Source organism: Saccostrea echinata, unplaced genomic scaffold, assembly GCF_033153115.1.
Source record: "Saccostrea echinata isolate AGI-Se365-2 ecotype Australia unplaced genomic scaffold, CSIRO_AGI_Sech_v1 ptg000030l, whole genome shotgun sequence".
NCBI classification, from domain to species: Eukaryota; Metazoa; Mollusca; class Bivalvia; order Ostreida; family Ostreidae; genus Saccostrea; species Saccostrea echinata.
In genome coordinates, this window is record NW_026889779.1 from 32545709 (window position 1) to 32567808 (window position 22100).

Genomic DNA, 22100 nt, shown 5'->3' on the forward strand with positions numbered 1-22100 from the left:
ATATAGGAATAAACATGAAGGCCTGTTGACATTTTACAGATTGAAAGTTTAAATGTTTTAAATCTTTTCTTCCCTGTATTTTCTGATAAGGAACTTGAGGAAGCTAGGGCAGCACATATTGAAATTCAGGAGCGGATTGAAGCAGAGAAACAGAAGCATGTTTTACAATCTAGTCCAGAAGTTCAGGGGGCTGACCAGAGAATAGAGGCCCAAAAAATTGAGGTAGGTTCTCTTTTTGCAGTGATTAGCATGTGTAGATTTGTATGAAATACTACTTTAATAAATTACAAAATTTAAATAAAAACTAATCATGTTTGAAGCACATTTAATACACTTATTTTTAAGGGGGGAGGGGAGGGTTATTGCAGGATTATACGATGGATTCTTGGAAAGCATTTTGTTTTTACAGAATCTAGAAAAGCAGATAGAAACCATGAAGACTCGTTTGACTGAGACTCAAGTTCAACTTGACAAGGTCACACAGGAAAAGTTTACCTCAGAGAAAGAAATCAAGATCCTCCGAGACTCGCTAAAGCAGAAAGAAGGAGACATGAAGGAGTTGGAGGCATTGAGGCTTGAGCTCAGTCAAGCACGACGGGAGGTGGAACATTTACAACTGTCCACAAAATATGACAGTGAGGAGCGCCAGAAACACGTGGACAGAATCCGGTCCCTAGAAGAGCTGTCCAAACAACTAGAACTGGACAACAGGGAGCTGGCCACCAAGGTGAGTACTGGAGGGGAGGGGGGGGGGGGGTAAAGAGAAAATAAATCAAATATTTAATGCTAAAGTCAAATTAAAACTGAGGAAAAGAAAAAAAATCACTCATCACAAATGTTTTACAGAAACAGGTATTGAATTGAAGTAAAAAAAATATTAAGGTTAGGGTTAAAAGTTTCATGTTTTAAAGTCTTGATCTGGCATTTGGGAAAAAATTGTCTACCACTACAACAGCAACTTGATGAAAGTATACAATTGAGTTTTGATGGTATATGTGTGATTTGATAAACGAGAACTGTAATGTGATTTACAGCTTCAGGAGTCATTACAACAAATCACCCACATGGAGGACCAGTTAAAACGGGAGAGACAGAGAAACACCGACAATCAGTACATGAACCACCGTCATGTAGGTCAGATAGAGGCTGACCTTGACGAAGCAACCAAACAGGTCAGACAACTCAAGGACGACCTACAGAAAAAACAGACCTACATCATGAAGTTGGAGGCTGACACCATAGGAAATGCTGTATGTATTCCTAAACCAGTAATTATAAAGATTAGTAATTTCCTATAGTTATGTTTGCTGTTAATTTTGTATTTCACCTCTGTTGTTTGGAAATTGTATTAGACTTGAGTACTGTGAAAGGGGAACTGTTGAGTAGGATTGCAATATTAATGAAAGATAGGCCTTAAGCTAAACTCATTTATACATCTCATGTACTTTTTATAGGCTAAATATGACAGTACAATATCCCGGCTTGAGTCAGAGCTGAGCGAGACAAAACAGTTCCATAAGAAGGAAATGGAAGCAGTGACGGAACGTCTTGAGACAATGAGCAAAGACAACAAGGAGTTAAGGAACCAACTCAGGGGGCGAGAACAGGTATAAACTATTGTAATTCAGTATTAACCAACTCAGGGGGCAAGAACAGGTACCCGGTATAAACTATTGTAATTCAGTATAGATCTTTTATTTATTTGACATAGTGGCATTATGCTTTACAGAAATATGGAAAGTTAAATGTGCTAGTGTCCTAGCAAATTGGGGGGGGGGGGGGGGGGGGCATCAAAAGGCATTGGTCTTACTATTTGATTTTTGAAGCAGATAGTCTCTAAATAATTGCAGTAACTGCTATACTGTTATATATTTTATTAGATTATCTTTTTTTATATAAAAAATTAGAGTAATTCTGGTGTTTCTTTTACAGGAGTATCAAAGTTCCTCTCAGGATTTAAATCGTTACAAAGGGACAGCAGATCGTCTGGAATCCCAAATCCAGACGGAAATCAAAATCCGGACAGACCTGGAGAACAGGAACACAGCTCTGGATAAAGAAATCTCAAAAGTAGGTCAATTTGGAGGTCACCTCTAATCTGTCGAGTTCTATACTGCTAGTTATTTTGTTATAATCCAGAAATGTATCCAGTACACTGTAATACATTATATTTAACACTCAGCATGATTAGAGGTGCAGTAATATCAGTCAAAATATATTATCTGTAGTTATCCAGAATTAAATTCTCTTAAAAATTTGGAACCAATATTAAAATTATTTTTATGAAATAAATGTCTGTTTAGAAGAGTAGAAATAACTGGTGTATATTGTACTGCAAATATATTACTTCTTACTATCCTTTCCTGACTTAGGCTAGAGCAGAGCGTAATGTAAGAACTTTGACACATGTAATGGGTTATTTTTTTTATTTGATGGGTGGAGAACTGTAATATTTTTTAAGAGAGATTTAAGGTAAAAGTGTAAGACTGGGAACTTTGGTTAATGCATAATATACCGGTATAGTTATTGGGAATAGAATTTTAGTTTCAAGATTTTATTAATTCCTTTTTTTTATAGACTTCAGATAGAAGCATTTAAATCATATTCATTTCCTTACAAAAATTGGGAGACTGTACTGTAGAATTATTAGACTTTTTTTTTTTTATTATAGTCATGCCAGTTATCATTGTCATTATCATCTTCATTCTCATCACTGTTTTCTTAACCTTGTATCTTTGCACATGTAAAGCATTCTGTATTTTTGCATTTTCACATGAAGGAGGAATTTCCTAACTTAAGAGTAAGTCTGTTCTCTGAATCTGCTTCATTAATTAATCATTCTGTTAATTAGTTCTGTCTCCTGGTATGAACCAGAAATCAGTGTTGGTACCTCTGGTTGTCTAATGAACCAGAAATCGGTGCTGGTACCTCTGGTTGTCTAATGAACCAGAAATCAGTGTTGGTACCTCTGGTTGTCTAATGAACCAGAAATCAGTGCTGGTATCTCTGGTTATCTAATGAACCAGAAATCAGTGCTGGTATCTCTGGTTGTCTAATGAACCAGAAATCGGTGCTGAACCAGAGAGACTGGACCTGGTACTATTGATCCTAGTGAACACTCATTCTGTTGTGATGTCTCATAGTCATGTAGTTACATGTAAATTGCATTTCTCATTATTTCTGAGCTTTGCTTTACTGCGTACTGTAAATGTTAGACTGTTTTGTTACATGTATGTCTGGCTTATACTTCCGTAGTCCTACCTTGTACAAACACTCAGTCACTCACCTATCACCTAATACACTCATTTTGTTTCATGTCGTAGTAAGAAATCACTACCTGTATTTATGTTCATCTTGTTTTATTTATATCTAAAATCTTAATTTTTACAGAAAAACTTAACAATGCTTTTTTTTTCCCCTTTTTAAGTCTCTTGAAAATAAAATCAAGGTCAAACATATCTTTAAATAATTAAGCCACTTAATTCTGTGTCTAAAATTGCTTTTTTCATGAAACTTTCATGGTGAATGTCTTACAAAATAATGGTATATAATACTGTATATTTGTTGTTCAAGTAGTCCTAATTTACAAAGTCTTATACATGTATTAGCTTTGTATCCAGTTTGTAACAAATATCAATATGCCTAATACATGTATATCATCGTCAAGTACATGTAGTTGATTAAAAATCAAAGCAATGTATGGCTGTGGATGTAGATATCAACACTCATTGTGAAGATACATTGTATATTGTTATGAATGAAAATTCTTACTAGTATATATTTTTGAACAAAAACAAGCAAAAGGAAAATGGGAAAAAAAGATGATATTTGATTCTTGTAGATTATATTCCCATGACCTATATTATCTCATGAACTAATGATTTATATTTTGGTTTTGATGATGTAAATTTGTGTGTATATGTATATTTATGTACCTTTTACCTATATTTACAGGTGTGGAGCCAGGTAAGGTCACTAATGGAGAAAAATGCCAGCCTGGAGGCCGCCAAGAGGAGTTTGGAAGATGAACTAGAGAGGGTAACATAAACATTAAATTATGCTAGAGAGAGCATTTTTATTGAACAGTATATACAAAAAGGAAAAGTCATCTTCCAGGACTGTTGAAAGTTGCGTAGTGATGTTGAAAGTGGTTCTGAAATCATTAAAAAATCTCTTTTAAAAAGACTGCCAAAAGTTATAGAAGAATACTGAATGATTATTAAAGCTGAACACGAAAGGAAGAGATTTATGCTTGTCGATCATAGTTCTCACTTCTTCAGTCTATTTCTTGAGCCCCTTCACAATTTGAAGTATTTCACTTTACAGATCTCGTCTGAGTGGATGTATATGTTATATATCATTGTTACTTGGTCTTGATTAAATTGTCAGTTGTATGCAATTATACCATGTCAGGATAAAAGTAACATCAGTCAAAACAAATAAAATGTAAACTCTAAAATGACATAAGAAATACTGGCATGAGTTTCACGCATGCAATCTGGTACTGCAAATGTGAAGATTGGAGATAGTAAAACAAATATGGCGTATGGCTATTTACAAGTCATGTTAGGCTTTAAATAAACAATAAATGGCAAAGTTTAACAGCTTGACAAATGCATAAGAACTAATATCTGGTTTGTTTTTATAGAAGAATTCCAACACAAAGTTCGCCGAGACCACTCTGTCCCAGGCTTCAGCCAGCCATGAAGTAGCTGTTAAAGCGTTACAGTCCAAGGCGGACACAGCTGAGAAAAGGGTCAGTAGAGTTCGGTCAGCAGCTCATTTCCAGAATCCTTCCTGTCTAAATCATTTCTAACACTGACTCTCCATAGTGCTCGCAGAAAATCAGCTATTAATTAGTAATTTTTTATATCTCAATTATTTCAGTTTTTAATGAAAGTACAATGCAGCTCAAATTTAGTTTGATTTTGATCATCATGGCTAGTTTATCTGGCTAACTTTCTTTCCATTATTAACAATGTACATTTATTCAAAAACTTTCATTTAAAACATGACCCTTTTTAAATTATTTTCTTAACGTTCAGTGCCTTTGCTACTTAAGTAGATACATTGGTAGACCCGGAGTTCTATACTTAACGTTACCTGTTGTAGGTGTTCGGGACCCATGGTAGTGCACCTATACATTTCAGGGTCAGTCATGTTGTACTGCGTGTGCACTATATTTAGCTTTATAATGATCCAGCTCTCTAATCATTCTTAATCTTCTTAATCAACTTAAACCTTTCTGCCTCCTAATCAGAATACATCTTATCAGCTTTCTCTAAGACATATGTATATTTCAGTAATATGAGATAATATTAAATGTAGAATTTAATAACTGATCTTTTTGCAGCCATGCTATCCTTTATTTCTACCATGTTTATCCCAAGTCTTAAAAAACTAAAGATGAAAAAGAAGTTTTCCCCTTGTCGTGCTTTTCAAGGACTCTGAAATAATTTTGCTTTACATCCGAATATATGATCAAATTGGATGGTTTCATTTTCATGTTTTCCACAAAAGTAAATACCTATGTGTTATAAGTATTATGATGAAAATTTCCCTATAATCATTACCACTGAGGTGCATATGTACTAATTTGGGATAGATATGGTGCTGTAGTTTTTTAAATCTAGAAATGAATATCAATTTAATGTATCATATTTCTTCCCTTGTAACCGTGGTGACATGCTTAATGTGTTTATTTAAAGGAAACGAAAGCTAAGCCTTTTGTGGTTAAAGTAAGTAGACATCTGTTTGTCTTCTAGAAGTGGTTCTCTAGTTTCCTTCTCTAACTCTGCTTAGTACGACACTACTGGTCCCCCACGCAGTAATGAGAGGATGGTGTAAAGAGTAGACAATAGATTCCCTACCTTGGTACCTCTCTGATTTAGCTTAGTACGACACTACTGGTCCCCCCGCAGTAATGATGGTGGTATAGAGAGAGTAGACAATAGATTCCCCACCTTGGTACCTCTCTGATTCTGCTTGGTACGACACCACTGATCCCCCTCCCCCGCAGTAATGAGAGGGTGTTGTAGAGAGAGTAGACAATAGATTCCCTACCTTGGTACCTCTCTGATTCTGCTTGGTATGACACTACTGGTCCCCCCCCTCCCCCACAGTAATGAGAGGGTGGTGTAGAGAGAGTAGACAATAGATGATTCCCAACCTTGGAAAGGAATACACTAGTCATGTAGAGAATTTTAATCTACATTTTCCTGAATCATTATATTTTTATGTGATCTCCATACCTTTATGTAAGAGCATCACAATCTATTGATAAACTGCAGATTTGATGCAGGAATAACAAAGTTGTATGGTTATCAAACAAAAACAGTTTAAGCATTTTCTGTAGATTACACCAATGTATCAGTAAAAAGAAATAAAATATTTGTTGATTTTCTTATAGAAAGCATGAGTACTTCATTTGATCTCTTCAAAAATAAAAATTTCATACATGTGTTTATCTTAGGAAGGCATCAACTTAAGAATTCAGTCAACATGGTCATGTATTTTAGTTTCTGATCTGTTGTATGTTTCTATGAGGTTTGTACAGCTTATAAATACCTTGATTGAGAATAACTATTTGCTTTTGATTACAGAGCATATTTTTATCTTGATAATCTGCAGTTTTAATATGCTTTTATTTTATTTTTCAATCATGCATCATTCATTATACCCTCCCCCCAAACAAAATTGGGGGGTGTATAGGAATCACCTTGTCTGCCTTCTAGCTGTTCATCTGTCTGCAATCTAGTTTGTGCTATAACTTTGTAATGGAGAATCACTGGAAGTTCATAATTGGTACAAAGTTTATTTATGACCTGAAGTGTTTCTGAGTTGATCAAAGGCCATTCTGACAAGTTGAAGGTCATTGAAAGAAAAAGTACAAAATTCTTGTCTGATCTACAATTCCTTCATGGAAAACCATTGGCATTCTATATTTCATGCAATTGCTTATGACCTTGAGGGGTGTTATGACCTTGAACCATGGTAATTTGATCAAGTTCAAGGTCACTTATAGAAAAATTCTTAATTCCTGTTCAGACTGTATTTTGTCATGGAGAACATTAGAGGCCCATATCACAGATATTGTATATGATGTCGGGAGTATGTATGACCATGTCCATTATTTTGTGAACTCGCTCACAGTTTTTTGTTGCTTATATTGGACCTGAATATTGGACAAGAAGCCAGGGGCTTTTTTCCAGCTGGAGATTCAGATAAAAAATTCATTTTCATACCAAGTTAATTCTATTCACTGTTACTTTCATAAGCTAGTAGCTGAAAGTTCAGGTCATTATGTTTCTCATAGTATCTACAAACCACACTTTTCACCAGTACAGATTATGTATATTAATCACTATATCACACTGCAGGCTTTGGTGCTTAGACAAACTGTATCTCATATTCTTGTTGTTTGAAATTATTCATTGTGTGGTTAAATGATCTGAAAGCATCCAGAGGTTATAAATATCTGTGATTTTTCAGGCTGAGAAGCTACAGCAGGACCTTGAGGGGATGACCTTTAAATTGAAGACAGTAGAGCATCAGCTGAGTCAGGCCGAGGAACTGAGGAACGAGTTACAGGACAAAAAGGAACAGGTGGCAACCTTACGGAACCAGCTAGAGGCTGAGAAACTCCAGAGGTATGTATAAGTGTCCATTAAACAGGAAGTAGCTAGAGGCTGAGAAACTCCAGAGGTACATATAAGTGTCCGTTAGACAGGAAGTAGCTAGAGGCTGAGAAACTTCAGAGGTATGTATAAGTATCCACTAGACAGGAAGTAGCTAGAGGCTGAGAAACTCCAGAGGTACGTTTAAGTGCCAACTAGACAGGAAGTAGGTAGAGGTTGAGAAACTCCAGAGGTATGTATAAGTATCCACTAGACAGGAAGTGGCTAGAGGCTGAGAAACTCCAGAGGTACATGTAAGTATCCACTAGACAGGAAGTGGATAGAGGTTGAGAAACTCCAGAGGCATGTATAAGTATCCATTAGACAGGAAGTAGCTAGAGAACGAGAAACTCCAGAGGTATGTATAAGTGTCCATTAGACAAGAAGTGGCTAGAGAACGAGAAACTCCAGAGGATGTATGTGTGTATGTGTAGGAAGTGGCTAATCATGAAACTGCTAGCTATGGGTTAAAAACTCCAAAGGTGTGTGTGTGGGCAAAAGGACATTTATACTCCAGACCTGTATAATGACTTTTTCATGCTCTAGCATATTACTTCATGCATATCCACTTGCACACCTCTGGAATATCTCAAGTTCTACTAGTTACCTGTACATGTATAACTACTTCCTGTCTAATGAACACATTTTAAAGAGATGTGTACTACTTGATGTAACCTTAGTTCTGTTGTTGAATCTCACTTGAACATGTACATCTCAGTGGCATAGACATAATCTCAATGGCATGCATTTTCTTATCCTTGTTGTAAACATACATATATATCTTGGCAAGTATATACATATTCCAAAAGCTTACTTGTATACCTTACAGTCATACTTAAAGCAACAGACAATGGTTATGAAAGGAAAATCCACTATGTTGTCATATTGAGAATGCTTAGATGCAAATATCTATTTTAATTATTTGATACAATGAAAATCAAAAGATATCATCTGATTCAGTACTTTTTTCCTCATTTATTTTTAAGATATCTTTTTTATGATGTGATTTCTGTATTTGTAGAACTTTGTTGGATCAAACTGTTGCAGAATTAAAACACCAGGTGTCACTTCTGAAGTCTCGTGAATCCAAAGTTATGGACCAGAATCGTGAGTTACAGCACACGATGATCGACATGGAAACCAAACTGGATGACATGCATGAACGGAATCAGACTGCTCTAGATATGGTATGTTATGCTTCACCGGCTTTAGACAGGAAATTTTTTGCGTCTATATATCAAGCCCAATATATTTTGTATGACCTGTACAGTGCAGACTCGTTATTACGATGTTCATTTTGTCACGGTAAAATATCGTAATACCGAGGGCAATGTAATAAAAGTTCCCAATAAAATCCAGTAAAACATCGTTTTGAAAGCTTGTTGTTATATTAGGAGGTGTATTTTTCTCCTTTCGTTTCCTTCTATTCAAATTCTTCGTTAAAATGCAATATACATATACAGGTAAACTTCGGTATCTCGACATCGGATATGTCGACAACCTGGGATATGTCGACGTCCGTCCGCGGTCCCGGCAGTATTTACTATATAAATGATTTGCAGAAACTCTGATATGTCGACTTCGGTAATCTCGACAACCCTGGTTATCTCGACGTATATTCACAGTCCCAAAAGCAAAATTTACCTGGTATATGTCGACATCGGCAATTTTCTGCTCCACTGAACCTAACTGTTTGTCAGATAGGGTCGCTCGTCACGCACGGACGGCTCCGGGTATCTCGACGTCGTCAAAAATTCACATCTTTCACACCCATGTTATGACTGCACGCTGCTTAATTAATTCTATAGACTGTGTTTGTAGGTGAATCCAAAGTCCCCTCGGCGTCTTTGAAACGTTAATTGCTTAATGTTCAGTTTGGGTAATATCACTGATAAGTCTACACGATTCTGCTTAAATTTACAGGTGTTTATTTATGTCGAAACCTAACATAACTTTTAAAATTGAAAAAGATAACTAAATTACAAAGAATAATAAACATATTGAATAAATTCAACTAAAGAATTAAACGATGTTCTAATAATATTTCGTAGTTAAAATACATTCAACAGGAAATAATCCGATTAACGACACGATTAACCGAATCATCCGTAATTCATGCATCTGTAATATCACTACGTTAGTTTAGATACACAGAACTCTTAAAAAATTAATATTAATGCACATTCTTCCTGAATGAAATAAGAAAAAAAATAATTACGCATTTAATATGTTTTAGTATCTCGGATGTCGACTTTATCATGTTTATACGGTTCGGTTCGAAGTTTATAGAGCGCATTTCGTATCCTGTTCTGACAAAAAAGCAAGTTACACGCGAATGCTGGATGGAAAACTACAAAAATTTAGAACGATTTCGATAAAGAGAAAGAACAGGCTTTATAAATAAGATTTTTAAAAATAACTTCTTAGATTTTTAATAAAAATAGAGGGATTGCTGAAATAAGTTGATCTACAGCCTATATTGAAGTCATGTACGTATAATAAGCTTATACACATGTATGTGTTTGGTTATGCAGTGAAATCTTGGACGTCAAGTCTCATCTCTGATATCTCGACACCTCGGATATCTCGACATTTTCCGATGGTCCCGTCGATGTCGAGATAACGAAGTTTACCTGTAATTTATTAATAACTTATCTTGAATAGATATCTTCATGATGCTATTTCTTCTATTTCCTTCATTTTAAAAGAAATGTGTACATTTTTTATAAAAACTTTGACAATCTTCATTTATCTGCCGCCATTTCCTTTTACTTTTACTTTCATTTCTGTCTAGATAATGCGTTTGTAAAATTTTCAATGTTTTCGTATCGTTACTACATAAATAACAACCATACATCACTGGGCGGTTTTGGGTGTTCAGTGAGCTTAGAGCTGCAGTGAACAACTGATGAAAGTGGGCAGTGTGATAGGCATATTCCTGGACAGGATTTGAGAACACACAAGCTAAATGTCAAAATAAATTTGAATTTTTAAATTACTGAACAGAGTTCAATTAGCAGTTCAGCAATTATCGATTTGTATTTCTGCTGACACCTGTGAGGTAGTCCAAGCCACTATCCAAGCTGTTAAAACGTTAGTGGAGTTCAAATTTTGCCAAAATTATGTTTGATACCCAAGCTGTCAATTCCCGCTGTTTAACTGCAAACGAAATTACACATTACGTATTTAACATACATGCATACGATTAAATGTAACCCTTTATTTAATAAATAAATTTTACTTTTTATCCATAGTAAAAAAAAAATAAAATAAAAAACTTTACAGAGATAGATAAACTAGAGACTACATTTATAAATAAACAGTTTAATTGTTTAACAATGGCTTTGACATGTCTCCAATTCTGCTGACCTCGCTAGAAAAGTCAAGGTGTGTGCAGTCAAGCGTCACTAATCACCTAACGGTCCTGCAAGTAAACACTCTGTCAGAGCACAGGTGTTTCAATGTTTATTTAGCGTCTCCTTAAGTGTCTACAGTCGATCAACACTGAATAAACACGGGGTGAAAAAAAAAATTTGAACAGAATTTTTACATCGTAATACCGAGTCCCGGCATTTTAGGACATCATAATAAACAGTTCTATTTTGTATAGATTTGTTAAGAAATGGTTTTGTGCTGTGAATTTACAACGTAATAAGCGTTCTATCCTATAAAACCGTCACCGTAATAACGAGTCCGCACTGTATAATATGATTAATAATAATTATTAAGTAAAAAAAAAATCTTTACAAATCTTTGAATCAGCTTTGAAAGCATGTGACAACTACCTACATTTATATATATCTTATTCTAGATAATGCTTGTTTTGTATATATAATTGGCTTCCTTATACATCTATGTTATGTTATGCATGATTCAAAATTTTACAATAAGCTAAAAATAAAATAATATGTGGTAGCGTAATTTGCTATGGATGATGCTGTAGAAATGCTTTTTATTATCAATGTTAAACATGTAACCACTGTCAGAAATACAGGTAAACTTCGTTATCTCGACATCGACGGGACCATCGGAAAATGTCGAGATATCCGAGGTGTCGAGATATCAGAGTTGAGACTTGACGTCCAAGATTTCACTGCATAACCAACCACATACACGTGTATAAACTTATTATACGTACATGACTTCAATATAGACTGTAGGTCAACTTATTTCAGCAATCCCTCTATTTTTATTAAAAATCCAAGAAATTATTTTTAAAAATCTTATTTATAAAACCTGTTCTTTCTCTTTATCGAAATCGTTCTAAATTTTTGTAGTTTTCCATTCAGCATTCGCGTGTTACTTGCTTTTTTGTCAGAACAGGATACGAAATGCGCTCTATAAACTTCGAACCGAACAGCATAAACATGATAAATTAAAGTTGACATCCGAGATACGAAAGCATAAGTGCGTAATTATTTTTTTTTTCTTATTTCATTCAGGAAAATGTGCATTAATATTAATTTTTTAAGAGATTTGTGTATCTAAACTAAGGTAGTGATATCACAGATGCATGAATTACGGATGATTCGGTTAATCGTGTCGTTAATCGGATTATTTCCTGTTGAATGCATTTTAACTACGAAATATTATTAGAACATCGTTTAATTCTTTAGTTTGAATTTATTCAATATGTTTATTATTCTTTGTAATTTAGTTACCTTTTTCAGTTTTAAAAGTTATGTTAGGTTTCGACATAAATAAACACCTGTAAATTTAAGCAGAATCGTGTAGATTTATCAGTGATATTACCCAAACTGAACATAAAGCAATTAACGTCTCAAAGACGCCGAGGGGGGCTTTGGATTCACCTACAAACACGGTCTATAGAATTAATTACCGGTAAGCAGCGTGCAGTCAAAACATGGTTGTGAAAGGTGTAAATTTTTGACAACGTCGAGATACCCGGAGCTGTCCGTGCGTGACGAGCGACCCTATCTGACAAACAGTTAGGTTCAGTGGAGCAGAAAATGTCGACATATACCAGGTAAATTTTGCTCTTGGGACTGTGAATATACGTCGAGATAACCAGGGTTGTCGAGATTACCGAGGTCGACATATCAGAGTTTTTGCAAATCATATATATAGTAAATACTGCCGGGACCGCGGACGGACGTCGACATATCCCAGGTTGTCGACATATCCGATGTCGAGATACTGAAGTTTACCTGTAATGAAAATATTTTATGGAATAAACGGAACAATTCACAGGACAAGCCATTTTGACAAAAAAATGTTTCCACAATAACTGTTACAATGGATATTTGTGGTTTTATTGGAGAACTTTTTAAAAAAAATATGACTGTTAAAGTTTTTGATATGTCAAGATTTGAGAGGAGTTTGTCAGGTGAGGGTCGAATTTAGATTTGCAAAGCCCTATTCTGGGAGATGGTTATTTTTAGATTCTAGTGGGGAAATGATTGATTGAGATGTTTCAGATTATGAGTGTTGTATGAATGCAGGGATTGAAATGTATTTCCATTTGAGCAGGGTATAACCATATAGTTTTATCTAAAGGTTAGAATAGCTAGGATTGGGATACATGTATAGATGAGGGACATTGTGAGTATTTATTGCTAGGATTTGGAAAGATTGGAGAGATATTGTTCTCAAGTGCTGATAAGAGTTAAGATACTACTATATTTGAGGTATATTGCGAGTGTTTATTCTCTGTTTTCACGCCTCAGGACTCGGAGAGCTGGGAGGAAAACGGTGTAGAGGTATAATAATGAAATCACTGCTGACTGTTTGTCAGCAAAATAGCGCACAGCCAAGCACAAGTCTGATAATGTAAAACAGAACTAGACTCGGCTCATATTTAAATTTCTCCTAGTTTGATAATTCTATTCATTATGTAAATATGATACTTTAAGTTGCTTCATTTCTAAATCAGTAGGCTATGATTTTGATCCATGTTCATGCAATAAAGTGACCAAAAAAAATTCTATAACAAAAAGCATGTTATGTATGCAAATTAAGAGCTCTATATATATGGAAGCTTAACTCCTCTGCTGTGCTTTGACTAACCGCTGTTGTTCTGTTAGACTAAGTTGTGAAGACTTGTGGATGGCTCCATGAAAGCTTATAGTCATCTACATCTAATATCATTCAATACAAAATTCATTAAGATAAGATGCTGCTATCATCTGTATTCTCTTTATTTTATATCCCTACTTTCAGTATATGATCAAGAATAAATTGTTACATTTTCCCCCATCAAGAATATATCTAAATGAAAATTTAGTTGCTGTACCTTTAACAATTAACTCTGTCATAATGTTTCAAAAGAAAAAAAAAATACTCATAGCTTATTTTCTTTAAAAAATATCTTACCAATTAGATATCCATTGTAAATAGCAGATGTATGTGAATATGAAGCTATTTTTAAAATATAGTTCATATCATGCATGACCTGTGTCTCTGTGTTATTTCCCTTTACAGTTGAAGAGTATTTAGAAGAATTCCACTTTCCCTTCTTTTCTTTTTTTGTTTTATCAGTTTAAACATTATCTAGTTTTTTTGCAAATTATTTGTTTTTATTGCCTTGTAAATTTTCATCTGTAAATATATGTATTTCTGCTGGTTTCATTGATATAAGGGCAAAGGCTTTGGAAATACTATTATAATATAATATAATCATGATCCTAGTGAAAAGCACCAGAAAAGATTTGTAAATGTAGACATGGTAAAAAGAAAAATGTGAATGAGAGGGATTATAATTTATTATTATATACCCAACTGTTTGTCACTCAGTTTTACTGTTGAATTTATGCAATCACGTGACGGTGTGATCCGACGTTCCGGATCACCACACTGTGGTTTTCTGAATCCATATCACCCCTCTCTGAAACTGATGACGTAGTACACAGATAAATGACGTTTTTATTCTCGAGCATCAAAAAGTTCCCTAACAAAATGGTTTGTTTAATGTAGAAAAGTTATGTAATTGATCCAAAAACTTTCCTTTTATTATATTTTGCTAGTTGTAAAGGGGTATATAATAAATTTATCATTATAACAGTAACTTGATCCGAAGAGCAGTATTACGTCTCGTTGACAGGCGCGGATCATCAGATCAAACTCGACGCTTCGCGTCTCGTTTGATCTGATGATCCGCGCCTGTCAACTTGACGTGATACGGCTCTTCGGATCAAGTTACTGTTATAATAATATATATTTATGTATCAAGAGATTTTTTTGGTACAGAATTTCTTGCTATTCTCGATGCTTTTCACAATTAGTAATTGTAATTTCATCACATGACATCAAGCATGCAGGTCACGTTAAATCAGCTAAAACTTTGCATGATGTGAAGACGCATTTGTTTATTAAAGCTTGAGTGATACAAGGGTAGCTACCTAATATGCTGTTTGTTGTAAAGTTTGAATTATTTTATCTCAATCCTAGAAAATATGTATGAGATTATAAATATATGATGCATTATTTCTCAGTTAAAAGGCAGTCAGAGTATCTAGATTATTATTTTTTTATTGTGGAAAATTTTGTTGTTTTGTCTCAAAAGTATACCCAAATCTTCTTTTATTATATTATCCAGTAATTTTATCTGTATTATCCAGTAATTATCTCTATTATCCTGTAATCATCTTGAAATTATCCAGTATTTATTTCTGTGTTATCCAGAATTTAGAGTGTTATAAACTGTTTTTCTTTAGTGTATGTAGACTGCACAGGGATAGCCTATATCTACCTAGCTGTATATCCTGCATGTAAATAGAAGCATGTTTATAAAACTTGCATGTATTTGTATACCATCCTCTAACTGGTGACTATACATAAATTATTTAGTTTAGTGAGTATGAAGGTACTGTAGTTGAACTATCTATTACGGAATTTAATAAGGTAGAATCAGAGCTACACGTATGAGGAATGACTGTATCATTATGTTTTATTTAGTTTTGTCCCTGAGATTCATCGTATGATAGTGTCTCTTTTTGTAGGTGAATATCAAAAATATAAATAATTACTAAACATTTATAGTTTTAATTATAAAACAGCAGATTTCCAATGTGACTTGTGCTCTTATTTTTCAGCAAAAACATTATACAGAAGTCGGAAAGCGAGGCCTGCTAGACCAGATTCACAAACTCCAGAAAGAGGTCAAAGATTTACAGTATGAACTTCTGACAGTCAACGAACGACGAGAAATACAGGAAAGAAAGTACGAGGATCGTAAAATGAAGACAAAGGTCAAACTAATGAGAGCAAGGTAAGGTCAAGGTCAGTGAGAATTAATCTGAATGTGTGCGATGGCTGACATAGATTTTGAATGTTTATTTCAAGAATTATTTCAACTGATTGAATTTTTTTTACATTGAAAAAATATATGAATATTTATTGTATGTTTTAAAATTATTGAAATACTTGATGTTTAAATCTTGACAAAGAAGTGATAATATCAGAATAAGAGCAGTATTAAAATATATCGTCCACGAAATTACATAATGTGTATAGAAAACTATGTGACACCAGGAGCTTGTGATAAACTGGTTTGCCCATTTCAGGACATTTAACGTGGGGCATGTCGAGTCAGGACAGGAGTTTGTTGTGTATGTTAGCTTCTCAGTAGTCGGACACTCTAAATATAGTGCAGCTCTTTCATTGGTTGCTTATTTCTATCTTGCTCTCTGCTGGAATTCCTATTCTGTTTTATCTGCATTGTTTTGGTAGTTTTTAATCTTTGAAATATGCCTTAGTTTATAAGTTATGAAGAATATGCACAGCTGAATGACTGTGGGAGGTCGGAGGTCAGACAGAGTGTATTAGTTGTATTACAGTTCAGAGGTCAGGCAGAGTGTATTACTTGTATTACAATTCCTGTAGCTCTATCACTAAAACGAGTAAGAAAATGTATATGAAGTCAATAGAAATTAGACTAATTTTACCTGAATAAAGTAGATATATTTAGTGGGTTTTTTTTATTTTTATGAAAATTGATGAAGGTATTAAATTCAAGGGAATAGGGCACTCATTTACAGAAGTATATCCTTATCCTGCTCTGAGACCCATGCATTCTCAATTGGGTTCAGTTAATTAAGGGAAATTTCTCATTTAAAAAGTTATAATCAGTGGGCTTGCTTTATTATGGTTTACAAACACAATGTCAATATTAGTTAGAGGACAGAGGCTCCAGTAGTGATAATGATCTTTACATCATTTTAAGTTGGGGATATATATATATATATTAAAATAAAATCCAAGATAAACAAACAAGTTCACATTTAATTATTACACTAAGCGCTTTCGCCGTGAGGCTAAATAATTAACTTAAATGATAAAATGATAATAAATGATAAACTTTGTTACACTCTGAAGAGCCTCACGGCGAAAGCGCTTAGTGTAATAATTAAATGTGAACTTGTTTGTTTATCCTGGATTTTATTTTAATTTATAACCTACCTATACCGTGGACTTTTACTACAATTTCACTATATATATATATATATATATATATATATATATATATATATATATATATATATATATATATATATATATATATATATATATAAATTTTTTTTTGTTTTTTATGAAAAATTTTATTATCAGTTTCATAAATCATTTAATCATTTTTTTTCTTTAAATTATATTTTTGGTACTAATGCTATTTTTTATTGTTAATTTTTTGTTGTTGATAAATTGTATTATTTAAAATTTATTTTATATTTTAAACAGTTATAGCTTTACCTTGTGTGCACAGCATCTCTGAGAAGAGAGTTCACTTTTGATTTATGCCAAAAACTCTTTTGTTTTTTGCTTAATGTCATGAAAACTATCAAGATTCCTTTTATTCACAGATAATTTATGTATCTCCATTGTGTTGTGTTTATTTTAATTCCGTGCTAAGCTATATCTTTTTAATTACATTCACTGCATAAAATCATTTATTATGAACAAATTTGTGTAATTTTCATCATCATTCCTAATTTAATTAAATACTCATCGAGAAGAATGCAGTATAACTACTTCGCTGACATGTTATAAGACTTATAATCCAGTGTAATGGTGACACATACTTTTCTGTACAAAACATTGTAGGAGAAATAGTTTTTAAATTTTAATCAAACAAAGACTTGTTTAAATATGTTACTTATTTAAGTATAGATAAGTTTTATTATTCTATATAATGATTTTTTTCTTTAACAGAGAATTTTATGCCAAGGAGCGAACTCGTATGCAGGAACAGCTGAGGCAATATGATGATGACCTGAGACTGACTCGCTCAACACTCAGGAAAGAGATGGACTGGAAAGAAAAGATGGAAAAGAATTATCAGACAGTTAATCGAGAAAAACGTGAATACCTCACTCAGTAAGTTCACAATTACAATACTTGTAATATAGGAACAGAAAAGGTCACATCCAGGTCAGATTAATAAGAATTTTATAAAGAAGAAAAATTCCAATTATTTGCAGTTTCTGTTCATTTTCTTCACAGAGGTTGCACATACGAAATGAAATTTGGTATACAGATTTATCATAAAAATATCTAGGGCAAATTTTGTTTTGGGTACGATCGAGCAATTTTTGACAGAATTATGCCCCTTGGACTTTGAAAAATTCCAATTATTTGCAGTTTCCGTTCATTTTCTTTGCAGAGGTTGCATATTTGGTATACAGATTTATCATAAAACTATCTAGGGCAATTTTTGTTTTGGGTACAATCAAGCAATTTTTGACAGAATTATGCCCCTTGGACTTTGAAAAATTCCAATTATTTGCAGTTTCCGTTCATTTTCTTTGCAGAGGTTGCACATACTGAAATGAAATTTTAATGAAATGAAAGAAAGAAATGCTTTTTCTATTATATGAATTTAATTATGTAAAAATATGTTTCAGAAATGAAATTTTTAATATCTTTTCTAAGCTTTCAGACAAAATATGGTTTGGTTGCTTTTGAAAATCATAAAAAAACAAGGATTTTTACAAGTTTTTAAAATTTTAATTCCACTTCTAAGGGGAAAGGGGGGGCATTTATATGATTGATTGTCCTTAAGCTAGGGGGCTTATTTTGTTTCTGTGTAACATGTATCAAGTGCAGTAATATTTCCAGGTCGTTAGATCAGGATTTAAGGTTATTATCTATCATCATTTGCTAACATTTTATCCCCAGTATAAATCTCTTTGTTGGCTTCCTTGTGTTTGTAATATTTTCCCATGAATCCCTCTGTGTTTATAAATTTCTAATATAAATAGTAAACATTCACATTTACATTGTATGCTCATATTGTTTTTAGTACACATTGTGCTCACTTTGTTCATTTATATCTCTCATGGCTTTACTGTTTACATTTCTCTTCATATAATGCATTCTTACACATTGATTTTGATTCATAATTTAAAATACATGTATTAGATAAAAATAATTTCACATTCATGGAACAACAACATCAGTGTTAAATGTAAGTGTTGTAATCGTGTTAAAGTGTGCTTATAGTGTCTGTTGACATTATTATGTGGCAGATCTATACATGTTTGTGTGTGTTGTGACTTTTTCGACTTGATAAAGTTACTGGGTTTACATGTTTTTGTGTTATAGTTGACTTGAAAAATGTAGCAGGGTTTACATCATTTTCAGTGTTTCTTAAATTGATAAATGTGGCTTGGTTAAAGTTGACAGATAAATGCAGTAATGTTTGCATATTTTTTTATTTATTTATAAATTTAGCTAGTTTTACTTTCATTTTAGTTGAAATTCTTCCATCATTCTTTGATCCTTGCTTGCTTCTTTGTAGAACAAACATTTACTTTTCAGTTTATAGTTAAAATTAGCAGTGCTTAATATTGTTATAGTACAGTAGATTTTAGGACAACAAAATAATATCTATTTTAGGTTATTTAGGTGCTTTAGGTGAAGTTGATTTTATCAACAAATGCTCTTCTTCAAATTCTTCACCTTAGCAAAACTGAAAGCAGACCATCTATACTTGTTTGCACATTTCATTGACATATGTTTTACAGCTGTTTCTGACTAAAACCGTCTTTATGGTGACCTTTTTCAGTGAGTCAAATTTCTTACAGGCTGTCCGATATGGAGGAAGCCGTCCGCGAGAAGACTCGTATGGTCTCCATGTTACAGGTCCGCACCAAATTCCTAGAAGAGGAGAATTCCCGTTTACAGGATCGTATAGACTCTATCACCAAACAGAAGCAGGGCTTAGATAAACTCGTCAAAGAATACAAACTCACTGGCAAGGACAGGGACGTTCACGTAGGTTAACGGGGACCAGTTTACTATAGTTTGCCTTGTATGTAAATTAGAAATTTGCAAAATGATAAAAGTTTATTGATGAACCAAACATTGCTGATTAAATTTTTCTGTTATATCTTTGATAATTTTAAATCAACAGACTAATATATCAGTTACATATATAGATAATTAGTTATGGTTGCCAAATGTCCAGTTTCTCTCAGTATAGGAGTGACCCTAGTTAAAGTTATGTTGGGACTTGATCTTATGTTTGTATTATCTTTATTTTAGTTGTCCAGACTGGACCTCATGTTTTTATTTTATTTATTCCAGTTGTCGAGGCTCAGTCCAGACAGTTGACCTCTTTATTTTAGTTGTCCAGGCCAGACCTCATGTTTCTATTTTATTTATTCCAGTTGTCGAGGCTCAGTTCGGACAGTCGACCTCACAGTTTGACGGGAGGGACGAGTGGGATTGGGAACAGCGTCGACTCGAGCTGGGTCAATGAGCAGGATCATTACATCGATCCGTATCTGGGTTATCGCAATACGCAATCTTCTAATCTGGTGATCAGTAACTACCTCAGCCGGAGCTACGAGCCACACAGTCACGCAGTGGATCTATATCGCGGGGAAACGGGAAGTGAGGAATCCTACAGTAGGGAATTCGATACCTGACTTAAACCATCAACTTATCATCAGTGTTGACCAATCAAAAGCCATTATTTTAACCATAAACACATCACATGACTTGATACATTCCATGCCAAACGTTGCTTTTTTTTCACCACCTGGTGATGTATATAGGCAGTTTGTGCCATTCCTTTTACATTAATGCAGTAGAATAAATAAATTATATACATGTATAAAGTTTATTTTTAAAACTTAATTGTGATCAAGAATGTGATAAATTATTTTTATTTATTGATTAGTTTACTGTTATAGTATTAGTATAATTGATTAGAGTTTTTTTTTTCTTTTTTGTAAATTGTGCATTTATTTGATTTTAATTGTTGATATTTTGTAACAGGATGTCTGATATGTTGTGTACCTTCTACTTTTTAAAGATTTTTTCTTTAATTGTCAATATCTTAAGTTGACGTTTATATTAGATAAAGATGTAAGTTGTAATCTTTACATTCCTTTCTTCTTTTATATGATTGTCTCACTTGGTCTTGCAGTCCGTCCATACTTTACAAATTTTTATCTTTTTAAAAATGTTTTACCTAATTAATATTTATTTGACTAATTTAGAAGCTGCTTTGTTTTTCTCATCAGATGTAGACTGCAGCACAATCTGAATTGTGCCATCTAGTGGAAAAAGTCTAGAATGTATAGCTTTTAGTTTTCTTTAGTTCAGAAATCTTGTTACTGGTAAATTGGTTTTAGTTCTTTAGCTGAAAATATCTTAAAGCTGATCAAATATAAACGTGGTAGTTTATGTTGCACAATATGTAGAATTTTTCTTTGTAAAGTATTTTGTTTCGTTTTCAAAGAAAAATAATTTCTACAGTACAGTACCTGTTAAGTATAGCAAGAAAGTGAAGGGTAACCCTGGGAATGTTATCAAGAGAGTAGTAGTACAGGGGTCAAAGGTCAAACATTGTCCTACTTGTATTTTTCGACTTTTGTTACTTAGTTTTTATGTAAAGTGTAGTTTAGTGAAGTTATGTGAAGCATTACATCCACATACATACTGGGACAAATATTCCATGATCTAAAATGGAATGTCGAATTAGAAATATTTGGAAGATAAAATGAAGTATTTGGTGATTTATCAAATCAATGCATTTGCTTATACTTAAAGCACCTGTTTAAAACGAAGAACACAGTTTAATTTAAATGTTGTCCAATATTTTTACACTTAGAGTAGGTTTGATGTTGTAGTATCTTTATGATGTAGATCTTTTAGTGGTTAGAAGAAACAGGAGAATTTTTGTTCTTTTTCTTGCATTTGTAAGGAAGGGGACACAAGCAAGGAGTGTGGATTGATATTAAGTTGTTAAAAACACATTTTTTCAAGAGTTTAACTCTCTTTCTTAAACATTTGTACACAGAGATTTATTATTTAGACTTATTTTTATATTGAGTGAAAAACAGATGTAGATGTTTACATTGGAAGTATACAACAGTGATATTTTAAGAACTTGTCTGTGTGTTTATCTGTAGCTATCCGTCCTGTTTTTAAGTCCATTATAAATGATGTCTAGTCTAGAAT

General features: G+C 33.4%; 1 protein-coding gene across 2 annotated transcripts in view; it reads left to right on the forward strand.

Moving 5' to 3' along the window:
* Positions 1–20848, forward strand: part of LOC133197734 (girdin-like) — a 45654-nt gene extending 24806 nt beyond the window's left edge. The window contains exons 13-28 of one of the 2 annotated variants that reach the window (XM_061333914.1): positions 91–222; positions 410–727; positions 1035–1250; positions 1455–1607; positions 1933–2070; positions 2780–2800; positions 3955–4038; positions 4649–4756; positions 5709–5738; positions 7492–7649; positions 8698–8863; positions 13364–13396; positions 15728–15903; positions 17841–18005; positions 19715–19904; positions 20300–20848. In XM_061333914.1, the coding sequence (XP_061189898.1) occupies positions 91–222; positions 410–727; positions 1035–1250; positions 1455–1607; positions 1933–2070; positions 2780–2800; positions 3955–4038; positions 4649–4756; positions 5709–5738; positions 7492–7649; positions 8698–8863; positions 13364–13396; positions 15728–15903; positions 17841–18005; positions 19715–19904; positions 20300–20560 (2349 nt within the window). In that variant the 3' untranslated portion in view covers positions 20561–20848. The remainder of the gene's footprint in view (positions 1–90; positions 223–409; positions 728–1034; positions 1251–1454; positions 1608–1932; positions 2071–2779; positions 2801–3954; positions 4039–4648; positions 4757–5708; positions 5739–7491; positions 7650–8697; positions 8864–13363; positions 13397–15727; positions 15904–17840; positions 18006–19714; positions 19905–20299) is intronic. The other variant, XM_061333915.1, reaches the window with a different exon arrangement.
* The last annotated feature ends 1252 nt before the right edge of the window (positions 20849–22100 follow it).